Here is a 12,818-nt window from a genome sequence, read left to right on the forward strand (position 1 = left end):
AAACCACGTTGACGAATCATCCAGAATTGACTTTAATAAAGAAGATCAGATGTCCAACTTTCTCTTCTAGAGAAATTGCTCCTGGACTTAACATCACCACCAAAATTTAGGGAGCAGAAAAAAAAAAAAACATTATAAAGTCTTCTATGATTAGGATGAAATTCTACTGAAAATCTAATATATAAACGGCTGTATGTTTGTCTGTCTGTCTGTCTCCATATTTTCAAACTATCTCCTCCAAAATTAAAACTCACAGAGCGGCGCTAGGGGCCACAAATGATTTTTATGGGCCATTCTTTTATGAGTCTTTAGCCGGCTAAAATTGTTTTTAAGGGATCAAAATTGAAAAAAATCGTTAAACATTTTGTACATTTCTCTTAGATTATTTTTAACCAGTTCATATGCATGTTACATTGGTACAGTGGTAACGTCACCAGCTTTGAATGTTACAGTTTCAGTTTCGATTCTAGCTGAGTGCACCTAAATACTCTTTTTTTTTTTTTACTTTTGAAATCATGACTCAATAATAATATATACGAAATCTGGACAGATTAAAATATCATATTTAAGCGTATTTTACGCCCAAGCATAGCCCCTCTCTCCCGCTAATTTCAGATAATTAAATAAAAATGATTTTCATTTTTATATTATTAGGTTGGTGCAAAAATAATGCCGTTTTTTTTTTTTTTCATATATAGTTGAATGTCAAAAAAGATTTTTGCACCAACCTAATATTATTATTACTGTATTACTTGTTTTTTTTTCCAGTTTTCATTTTAATTTGAACAATTATTTTAAAATTTTACTTTTTTCTAATAAATATTTAATATTTTATTTACTTTTGGTTCCTACTAATTTGCAGGCAATCCTAAAAATATGTCTAAAGTACAATTAATAGGATTTCAAAATCTTAGAATGTGGTTCAACTCTTTGGGGAATAGAATTCTGTGTGAATAATTCTGTAATTTAAATGTATGCGAAATTAGAGCACTTTTTACTTGAACGTTAAGTGCAACTGTTGTATATTGGACTCCCGGGCATCTTAAGTCACTTAAGCGAGGATATTAATATTATTATAGAGATATCGATGTTTTGAACGTGAAATGTCCATTAGAGAAAAAGAAATGTTATTAAAATGAAATATTTCAATAGACAATTGTAATCCGAAAAAAATGGAATGATAGCTAAACATGTATACAGGAATTTTAAACTTGGGAAAATAAAAGAATTGATTATATAATGTTATAAATTGAATTAAAAAAAAGAATTCTTTATGCTGCAATATTTTAAGTTTATTATATTTTTTACTAGAATATCTTGTCCTTTTCTTTTCCAGTTTTAACAACTTGTCCTTTACTTTTCCATGTTTAAGCTTAACCTTATTACTTGTCATGCTCACATTTTTCTATTGTAATCCATGATTTTTCCAGGTTTCCAATAAATTCACTTGTTCTTTGTTTAATTTCAGTCTTATTTTTTTGCCCCCCCCCAAACATATGAAATAACAATTTGCGACACTCGTCTGCTTTCAATAAAATCCCCCCAATTATCTCCCTTTTATGCTTTCCTTCTCTCTGTTTCACTTTTGCGAGAGCAGTGAATTATTAGCAACAGTAGACACTGAAGCTCCGTGATTGCTATGGAAACCAGTCATAAAAAACGTCGCTCAGCTCCTTACATATTTTTACGATTTTGAACACCAGTAAATTCATCATAACTTTTGTTTTATTGAACAAAAATTGAAATTTTTTTCACAATATAGCTGAGATGGTGATCTATAAACTGTAATAATTGTTTGAAATTTGGTCGAAAAATGAGTGGTGAAGCTTTAAAGCAGTTCTAAACGACTAAATCTGCCACTTAACCATATAGTCAAACACTAATGTGTTTGAATGATATATATATATATATATATATATATATATATATGTATATATATATATATGTATATATGATTTTTTTTTTCTGTGATAAAAGTGTTATTGAAATTGAAAATGAAAATTTTAGAAGCCAATTTAACGCAAACAGTTTTTTCAAAAATAAATATTTATTTGTTTATAAATCAAACTTTTCAGCATCATAGTGCCCTCATCAGAATAAAAACAATTTGTGGTTCTTTTTTTCCTTTTTCTTCCCTTGTGGCATGGTGTTACTAAGAAAAATGAGAACTGTGCAATCTTCTTCAATGGCGATATTTTAAATGTCCATGTCAGGAGATCTGTGTGGTCGCGTGTGAAGTGAATTATTAAGATTTTCTCCGTGATAAAAACGTTGTTTAAATTTAAATTGAAAGAAAAAGACCGTATGGATCCTATGTTTCTTAGTGGCACCATGTTACAAGGGAAGAAAAAGAAAAAACACACAAACTGTTTTGAGGATGCCATCATGCCGAAAAGTTTTATTTATAAACAAATGTTTGTTTATTTAAAAAAAAAAATAAAACGTCTGCATTAAACTTACATTTTCATTATATATATGTATATATCTATATATAAATATGATAGCGTGTGTGTTCTTTTGTGTGTCACGCTTACATCAGGGTCGTTTAATTGTTATGTACTTCCATTTCTTGTCAAATAATTTTAACAAAAATTCTTCATAAGTTTTTGTTTCGGTTTCGACTATAGCTGATGGCACTTAAATCATCTATTTTTTTAATAAATAATTTTATCAAGAATTCTTTATAAGTTTTGGTTTCGGTTTCGATTATGGCTGAAGGAAATCGAAACCGAAATTTTCAAAAATAAAAAATACATCCATATGACTTGGATGCATTAGCTTGAATCGAAATGAAAAAAACGTGTATATATATATATATATATATATATATATATATATATATATATATATATATATATATATATATATATAATTCTTTATAAGTTTTGGTTTCGGTTTCGATTTAGATTATGGCTGAAGGATATATATATATATATATAACTTGAGTTCCTTCAGCCATAATCGAAACCGAAACCAAAACTTATAAAGAATTCTCTCTCTCTCTCTATATATATATATATATATATATATATATATATATACACACACACGTTTTTTTCATAAGCTTTCATTTTGGTTTCGATTCAAACTAATGCACCCAAGTCATATGTATATATTTATTTATTTTTGAAATCACAACTTTATAATATATAAAAATCGATAGAAAATTAACTCTATAATAATATATACGAAATCTGCAAGAATTAAAATATCATATTTAAGCGTACGTTATGACCGAGCTTTACTGGGCGTTCGTGCTAGCTTAGATAAATACTTTTGCAGTTTTAACAAAAAAGCTACAATAATATCAGAGCGTCTCCATTTACACTGAATATCTACAGAATACCAACATTAATATATTACATATGAATGAGTCCACTGTGGAATTTCCGCAGGTCCCGCTAGTATATATATATATATATATATATATATATAATCTTATAGATAAAGTAAAGTGGCTGAAGGGCAGTTTAAACCTTTTTACTAGGATCCCCCTAAAGTTAACATTAACCTTACTTTATTTTAAACCCCCCCCCCCATTCTTCTACCAAAGAAAAGACAAAGAAGAAAACGGAATGTGTACTAACTTTAAATCTCTGAGGAACCAAATTGTTGCATAAACGAGGCACAACCATTTCTATCATAAGGCACTCCTAGATTTAGTTGGGGTTGTGATGGGACGGTGGCTTCAGACATCCAACTTGGAGGTCATCCAATCATATTAAAACTCTTTCCCTTTCTCAGGATTTTTATCAGTACTAGGATCTATACTTGAGTCTTTGGGGGCATATAACCAAAGAGCTGGCCCCGGGCATCTTCAGAGTTCTGCATACCACCGATCAGTGATTAGTACGACTGTGACAACAGCATATTCTTTTCATTCTTTTAACTCTCAAGTATATATCCAACACAGTCAATCAACCGAGAACCACATCAGTCTATATAAAAACATATAAGATATTAACGGATATATCCTAAAGAGTCAAAACAATGAAAAGAATATGCTGTTGTCACGGCTGTAATGATTAGTGATTAAGTTACGAAGAGTCAAGTACAGATTCTGTATGAATCTCATTTTTTTACTTTGTGGTATAAGCTTGACTTATTTCCAATTCCACAGACTAGATAATCACTTGTTTAATCACTTGTTTAATCACTTGTTATCCATTATGCAAAGAACAACCCGTTTTTCTGTGAATGTTGTGTCTGCACATTCCGGCAGTTTATATAAACCACCGGAATATAATGAAATGTTCAACCAAAGCAGCAGACGACATTTAATAAATTGTGAAGAAAATTTTAGTTTTATTTGTGTTAAAAAAAATTTAAACCACAAAAGTAAATCATTTTAGTAAAGCCATCACAATTAATCCAGCGGATTTGCAGATCATGCTATAGTCGCTAGGAAAAAAAGTTCTTTTATTTTTCCAGGAATGGAAATTAATTGGAATGGTCTTATTACAATGCAACTGTTAAAAATTTACAAGTGTCTCATCGGTTCGGAACGCACCATTACTGATTGGAAAAATTTTATACAACACATTTGCAAAGAATGCTTCCTTAGGAATCCTCAGCAATCTCCCCAAAAAAAAAAGAAAAAGGGTTTATAGTGTAATCCTTACAATTGCTGACATGGATTCTTTTGAGGGAGGTACAGTTGAATAATTCATAAAAAATATGTCAGGTCACAAAAGTTAAGCAACATTGAGCCTGGCTAGTATCATTTGAGTGACAGTTTGGGAATACCAGGCGCTGTATGTAAGAGGATGTCAATCACTCCCTGTAAGAACTCTAAAAACCTAATGTCGTCATCTCCCCTGATCAGGATAGGGCATGCGACTGGGGATCACTTGTGAACTTGATATTCGCATGAAACTTTCTCCTATGGAGGAAGATGATTAAATCTGTCTAGGAAGAATCACAGAACCTACTTCAAGTGTACCATATCTTTTTAAAAATCATCTAAAGAAAAGAAAAAAGGTACCCTTAACCTTGACAGAATAAAAAAAAAAACAAAAAAAAAACGGAATAGACACAAAAACAAAATTTTGTCAAAAAAAAAAATTTTTGTACACCCACTATAAAAAAAAAACTTTTTCAAACATTTCTTATGAAAAATACAACAAAAATTTCATTTGTTGCTTTACATCATTTTACAAAAAAAACAAAAAAAAAAAAAACAAATTTATTCATAAAACTTACCATAGATTGATTGTTTTTTTTTTTAAAATTGTATTTTCATTTTTTCTTCATTAAAATTACAATAAATGTTTTCTTATATATTATTTTTTCACATTTTTTTGGAATCCTTTGAAATGAGAATTCATAATTGGTGTATTCATTTTTTTTTTTTTTGTGTAGTTTGTTATCCTCATCTTCAGAGTTGTTTTTTCACTGTGGCACAGTGGATAGAGGTGCTGAGTTTCTACGGTTCCAGATGAGCATTGTCTCAATCCTACCTAAAGCAGGACTGAAAATTAGTTGCCCCAAAACATGGTGACACAACACCAACTATGGAAGGCAGTAATTACTGGGGATACAGTTACAAGACTCAGCATTCCAATCCCGTCGCAGTTAATCACCTGAAGAAGGCCAGAGGAATAGTTGGCCGAAACGTGGTGAAGAAACAACAACTATGAAGATGAGGATAACAGTCTGCAAAAAAAATAAATAAAATGTTTCCTTATGATAATTTTTTATAGCATTTTTAAATTTCATCAGTGTTTGGCATATTCCAGCAGCATGCATAAACCGCTGGAATATACTGGCGTAACAATCACGGAAAAAACAGGTCATTTTTTGTGTAAGCACTCATCGACAATAAAAAGCTGCTTAATGCATAACATATAATTATTAAAAAATAAAATAAAATTTTGAATCTTCCGTTTCTCTCTCCTTATGGCGTACCCTAAGGGAAACCAGACCCCACATTTTTCTGTCTTTTTTTTCTTTTCTTTCCATTATAAATTATAATATTATCGAAGAAAGTTCATTTCCAACCGAACTACATGTGAAAACGTATTTGCCAATTTCTTTGGGTCTAATGCCTGCAATTGACTTAAAGTGTCTTCCATGTCAGCCAAGCAGGTCCCTTCCAGCATTTCTAAAGTGCCAGCTAACTGCATCGCCATCGGACCCCCTGATTCCAAGACTGACTTTAGGTTCATATGACGCTCGTACAGTTTATGTTTCCGGTCGACCTGTCGTTGGAACCGTGGTTTTGATCGAGCTGGGTCATCATCTTTATAGATCGGTGAGATTGTCTCGAGATGTTGAGTTACGTCGGGAGAGAATAAGAATGGTTTGAAGATGCTCGTCTTTGGATTCGGTGTTGCAGTGAACCAATGGCAGCCGATGGCGGTATTGGACGCTTCTTGTGGACAAAGAATAGAAATTTGGCTGCCGGCTGTCACAAACTGGTCTTTGAGGATATCGATACCAATATCTTTCTTCCGCAGATGTTGGAAGGCATTCAAAGGTTGGATAGGTCCTGATGAAAATATACATAAAAAAATCACAAGTTGCATATACAAATAAAAATATAGATGAAAATCGTATTTCCAAATAAAAACTCATAAAACTTACATAAAAAAAATAGCACGGTAGCATAAGTGTATAAGCACTGCTCTTTTTTTTAAGTTAAGAAAAATGGTACTTGTACAGTTTAATCAAGACATTAAAAAATGAAAATATCGAAAAAAAAGTTTAAATTGTACGTATCCCTTGTGGAATGAAGTTCTCCGAAAAAAAATTTCACTTAATTTTATCAATTAGTTTTTTTTTTTTTTTTACAGCGAAAAAACAATTTGTTATGATACCGAGCAAAAGGTTCGATTTTTAGGAAGAAAAGCTAGAATTAAAGATGGGGAGGGAGTGTCGGCACTTTAACTGGAGTTATCTCCTGTGGTATTTTTAAACTCCAAACAAAAATTAAGAACAAATCCAAGATGTCTGCCTTCAATGCGCTCTCATAAAAATGTGTTTTTCCGCTGTAAAAAAAAAAAAAAAACTACTCAATTTTTTTCAGAGATCTTCAGTCCAAAACAGATACGTACAATATAACCTTTTTTCGATACTTTCATTTTTTTATGTCTTGATTAAACTGTACAAGTACCAGAAAAATAATATGAAAATATAATCTCGTTGTAGACAACCGAGTGTTGCTTGCTTTTGTGTTGTTTTAAATAAAAATGGTTATTTTTTGTGATTATGCACTTATGTTACCGTGCTATTTTTTAAATAGTATTTTCAAGTTAAATTGAAGTTTCACAATATCTTTTTGTTAGGTGAAAGTATAGAATAGTTACAAAACATCCTCCCCTCCCCATGTTAAGAATGGCATTTTAAATCGATTTTGTTATTGTCTCAGCCTGGTAACATAAGTGCATAAGTTCCAAAAGAACTTTAAAATATTTTTCAAGGTCTTAATTCTTAAAAATTAGAAAAAAATTGTCCGAAAAGAGTTTTGCAAAAACTATTTTATTAAAAAACACTTACGGTAATATATTTTCATATTATTTTTCTTAATTTTGTTAAAAAGTTATAAAATCTTTATAAAAATCGGCCCTCCACGAATCGGCCATGTTGAAACATCCCATTTCCACTTGCATCTCAGGCAAAAACAATTATCTTACTCAAAAATTAGGAAAAATTGTCGAGCAAGAATCTATATATCAATACAATAGCGTGTGTGTTCTTTTGTGTGTCACGCTTTCCGGCAAATTTGATTGGTTGAGATTTTATTCTGGAATAGACATTTAATTTCAGAATACACATTTATGAATGTTCTGAGTTCTATTCGAATAGCGTGTTCTCACAGAACGTTTTATAATTTTAAATGATAATTCGATAAAGATAATTATTTTTACTTGGTTTCCACCTGAACATTTTCCTTGGAATTGTCGACTTCTTTGGGTTTTTGACTATGCTGAAAACGAATATCGCATTTAAAATTTCCGCAAATACATAGTTTTTCGAATATTAAACAATATAATTTTTTATGTTAAAAATGGTGGCCATAGTTTTGCGTCAAAAATATACATGCACTTAAACGTATAATAAAATGCATTCGAGAACAATATTTATTTTAAAATAAAACATTAAAAAGTTCAAAATTATAAAGTTCTACTTACATTGTTTAAAATTAAAAAAGTTTGTGAACAATATTTCTTTCAAAATTATAAAAAAAATCTATTTCTGTTGTCTAAAATTAAACTGTTCTATTTATATTGTTTATAATATAATAAAAATTCTGTATATATTGTTTAAAATAAATAATTGTTTATCATTTAAAGAAAATGTTCTGTTTAAGTGCATGCATATTTTTGGCGCAAAACCATGGCCACCATTTTTAACATAAAAAATTATATTGTTTAATATTCGAAAAACTATGTATTTGCGGAAAATTTAAATGCGATATTCGTTTTCAGCATAGTCAAAAAACCCATAGAAGTCAATATTTCAAAGGAAAATGTTCAGGGGAAAACCAAGTAAAAAAAATTTATCATTATTAAATTATCATTTAAAATTATAAAACATTCGGTACTTATGTATTTTTGTTACCGTGCTGAAATAATATTATTTTGAAAGCCATTCTTAACATGGGAATAGGAGGGTGTTTTGTAACAATTATGTGCTTCCACCTAATAATTTATTATAAAGAAAAGAAAGGTGCCTACTGTTTACTACAATAATATCAGGGTGTCTCCATTTATGCTGAACATCCACAAAAATGTCAACATCAATATATTACATAAGAGTCCACTGTGGAATTTCCACAGGTCCCGCTAGTTATAGTTAAAATTAAAAATCAGTTTTATCGTGTTTGGCATGACTCAATATTGGCCCGAATGCTGTTGTGAAGATTTACGTAAAACAGGGGAGGTAAATCTCTTAAAAGGAGGTACTCCCTCTATTAAGAATGACTTTCTAAATAATATGAGGAAGGAGGGACTTGTTGTTAACTATTCTAGACTTTCACATGACAATTTAATAAACATTTTGACATTTGCTGAAATGACAGATTGATTTATCTCCCCTGTTTTATCCAACTCTTCAAAACTAGTTGCATTTGGCCAATGGATTCAGAAAAATATGTAGAAGTCTTAGTTAAAATCAATTTTGTTGTAAACTGCAATTGTATCATATTAAGTAATTTGGAAGAGTTATCTGAAAACAAGGGAGATAATTCAGTCTATCGTTTCAGCAAATAAGATTTCTTGAAAAAGATAACTCATGCAAAATATGATAAAAACACAAAAAAATAAAATAAAAACATTGTATATTAGATCTGATGACTTCAGAGAAAGATTAAATTTGGACAGTACAAAGTGGAATGATAAAAGTGTCGCCCTAAAGAAACCAACACTACAGCTTTGTTTTAAAACTTATATTGCAAAAAAATCAATTCAGGTAACTTGATTATGTAGTAGAGCTAACATCTATTCAATGTAGCTGCCTTCAGCCTCAATCACCGGCTCGATATGGGTATGGAACTGGAAGCATGCCTTTTCCACAAGCGCTGGTATGAGTTTGGCAAATACTCGGCAGATGGCAGCAATCAGGCTGGTTTTGGTGGTGTGGGAGGTCATGTTTGTGATGTTCTTGATGTATGACCAAATGAAGTAGTCCAGCGGGTTCAGGTCAGTGGAAGAGGAGGGCCAGTAAGAGAAGGGTACAAAGTCGTAGAACTCCTTCAGAAGCCAAGCCTGGGTCTCTTTAGACTTGTGGGTCGGCGCAGAGTCCTGCTGCCACACCCAGGGTCTGCCTGATAATTAACAACATGGGATACTATTGCCACATAGGAGCTGGTGCTTCAACCACTAGGCTTTTCCTTTTAGGCAGGGAGCAAAAAATATCTTTAACATAATAAGTCTTGCATTGTCTACTTAGCTCCAGCCTCTGTCTCATCTCTGCATCCTGCTGCTTGTTTTACAATTACTTTCGTGGAATGTGCTCCAATGAACTTTCAGCACTTGTACCCTCACCTCCACCCCCAGCATAAACACCCAACAAACCTGACTAGCAGAAAAAACACCCCTTCACTGTAGAGATCTCCAGATGCCAGAAAACTTTCCAACAGCTTCTTACCTCGGACAGCTTGCCTTTGGAAATCCTTACCTGTTCCCTGTTTTTCAAACTGTATGAAACATGCTGAGATTTAAATGAAATGCGAACAAACATCTTGCTGCCAAATTCCACACTTAGGCTTCTCCTTATAAATCTGGCTTCTATTCACAGTTAGCCCTTTAACATTTCAGTCGTAACATGTCTCACTTCGGGTGAATAGGAGTCAAAAAAAAAAAAAAAATTTTTTTTTTTTTTTTACCTGATTTCAGAATTTCTTCTGCTTCCTGAATGTTTGGATTTGTCGCTTCTGTTCCAGAAACGGAAAACACTTTAGAAAAATTGAAGGGTCCATCAGATTCTTGATAGAGTCCAGCTTCTGTTGCTTTGGAAACTAGATTTTCAGAAGATTTCGCAAAATTGGTACCAACCGTGAGCTTACCATGCAGACTATGGAGATTAGCTGAGAAAGAAAATAAAATTTAAAAAAAAAAAAAAAAGTGAGAAAGAAAATCATTAATTTTTCAATTCTGATCATTTTTTATTCCTCGAATGTTGAATACATTCTAGGGGTGGAGAGTGGGAGAGAGATGGGCAGATAACTTTCAAGTCATCCAGTGTCAGCTATTTCGTTTGATACTAAAACACACATGATGCTTCACTTGTGATAATCAGATAAAATTATTAACATGCAGAAATGTGTTAAAGTTAAGTGCATATATATATACACACACACACACACACACATATATATATATATATATATATATATACACACACACATATATAATATATATATACTAGTTGTCCGATCGTACAATACACTTAAACATGATATTTTAATTTATGCATATTGCGTATGTATTATTATAGAATCAATCCTCTATTGAATATTATAGATTACAAGAAATAATTTGCCCGGTGGACTAAATATCACATTTAAGTAAATATCACATTAATTGAATTATCAGAAAACCATTTTCTTGTGACTTTAGCAGTGTGTTCAGGGGCATTATCATGTTGAAAAATAATGTTCTGGGATATTCCCAGCTTCTGGATACTTGGTAACAGTCCTGTTTCTAATATTCGAATGTATTCCTTTGCATTGATTGACTTCTTACATCTAATATGTTCCCCAACTTCTGCTGCAGTAAAAGTTCCCCATACCATTATCCCTCCATTCCCGTATTTAACTGTCATTTTTATGCAACTTGGCGAAAATCTTCGATCGCACCATTCGAGAGCATTGGGAGCATCACTAACAAGACAAAATCTTGATTCTATGTAACCAGAAATCATTCCTGAACCAGTTTGTATCTTTCTTGCCATAACACGAGAAAAATCTCCTTCTATCAGTGATGTTCTTCTTAGATAAAAATGGCTTCTTTGCACACCTTTTAGAAGAAAATCCCATTTCTTTCATTCGTCTAGATATTGTATATCTAGAAAGAGAATTTCCAGCCCCTGTTTTGAATTCTTTGCTATGATCAACATAAGTTTTCTTTCGATCCTTCAAGACAGTTAATTTAAGCTTGTGGTCATCCTTCAAAGTGAATGCTCAGATCCAGATTTCCCTTTTACCAAGCATTCGACTTCGAACCTTTGTTGGGGAACCAATAAGGTAAATACAATCTCCCATTTGAGAATTCAAATACGTCCAATTTCTATAGAATTTGATCCATAATCATTAGACGACTATTAATTAAGGTTTGTAGTGCGGTTTCTGACTACATGCAGTGTATTTTGGTGATACTATGATTTTAGAAAATGCCAAGACCAATGCTAACAATTAATAAATATGCAGTGCAATGAAAAGATGTTCAAAAACTAATACCTTCTAATTTTTTTTATTCTACCCAAATGGATGAGAGGGAATTTTACATTGCATTGTTATGATGACTAAACTAATGCATTCATAACCTAAGGGTTTAATCTCTCAATGTGTTAAGTCATTTTTATGTCTATAGTGTTGTTCCTGGGTTACATGTAGTGTATTTTGGTGATATTTTGTCTTTGGTAAGTGCCAAGAACAGCGCTAACAATAAATAAATATTATTATTAAAAAATTAAGAATTATTAAATATCATTATACAAGGAAATTTTTGGAGTACGAAATCTATTCAAAAATACACATTGTGTATGGAGAAATACACATTTTAAATATGTAAATATTAGTTAAAGAACAAGTTATCCAAAATGGCCGTCCATTTGGGCCATATTAAATAACTTTAACACTTGTTTACTTATTTACAGTGTGTATTTCTCAATACTAAATGTGTATTCCTCAACAGATTTTAACTTGAAAAGTTAACAAAAAATTATTTACAAAATCAAAAAAAAGAAGCTGCGTATGTGTGGGCCCCCTCTGCTGCTGCATGTGAGATGACGCCACAAAAAAATAGTGAAGAAATGATGAATGTGAGAAGTGTGAAGGGCCAACTTTGCCTTCACATTTTCGCCAAGTTTCAGAAAAATCTAATGGATGGAGCAAAAGTTATGGGGTAAAAAGTGTCATTTTTTGCAGTTTGGGAAAATTTGTGACCCCTTTTGAGCTCCTGGGAAAGCTGAATCCCAGTGAAAATGGACAAACGGTGCAGTTTCATGCCTTAAGACATGTATATTTGAATTCAGCATCATGAAAAACCACTATATAGACATAAATATCAAGTTTTTGAATAATATGAAAAAAGAGCTCCAAAAAAGCATGTTTTTTTTTTAGCCCTAAAAGTCCCAGAGGGATGCGAACCAGAATT

The 12,818-nt window shown here is 31.8% G+C and overlaps 1 protein-coding gene across 1 annotated transcript in view; it reads right to left on the bottom strand.

Moving 5' to 3' along the window:
- Positions 1–5,134: 5,134 nt before the first annotated feature.
- LOC145263809 (secernin-1-like) overlaps positions 5,135–12,818 on the bottom strand; it is a 32,233-nt gene continuing 24,549 nt past the window's right edge. Inside the window, exons 5-6 of the mRNA XM_080120873.1 lie at positions 10,328–10,528; positions 5,135–6,490 (exon numbers count right to left, since the gene is read on the bottom strand). Of these exons, the coding sequence (XP_079976999.1) occupies positions 5,976–6,490; positions 10,328–10,528 (716 nt within the window). The 3' untranslated portion in view covers positions 5,135–5,975. The remainder of the gene's footprint in view (positions 6,491–10,327; positions 10,529–12,818) is intronic.

The sequence above is a fragment of the Euprymna scolopes genome, chromosome 39 (genome assembly GCF_053919585.1).
Source record: "Euprymna scolopes isolate OS-2025 chromosome 39, ASM5391958v1, whole genome shotgun sequence".
NCBI lineage: Eukaryota > Metazoa > Mollusca > Cephalopoda > Sepiida > Sepiolidae > Euprymna > Euprymna scolopes.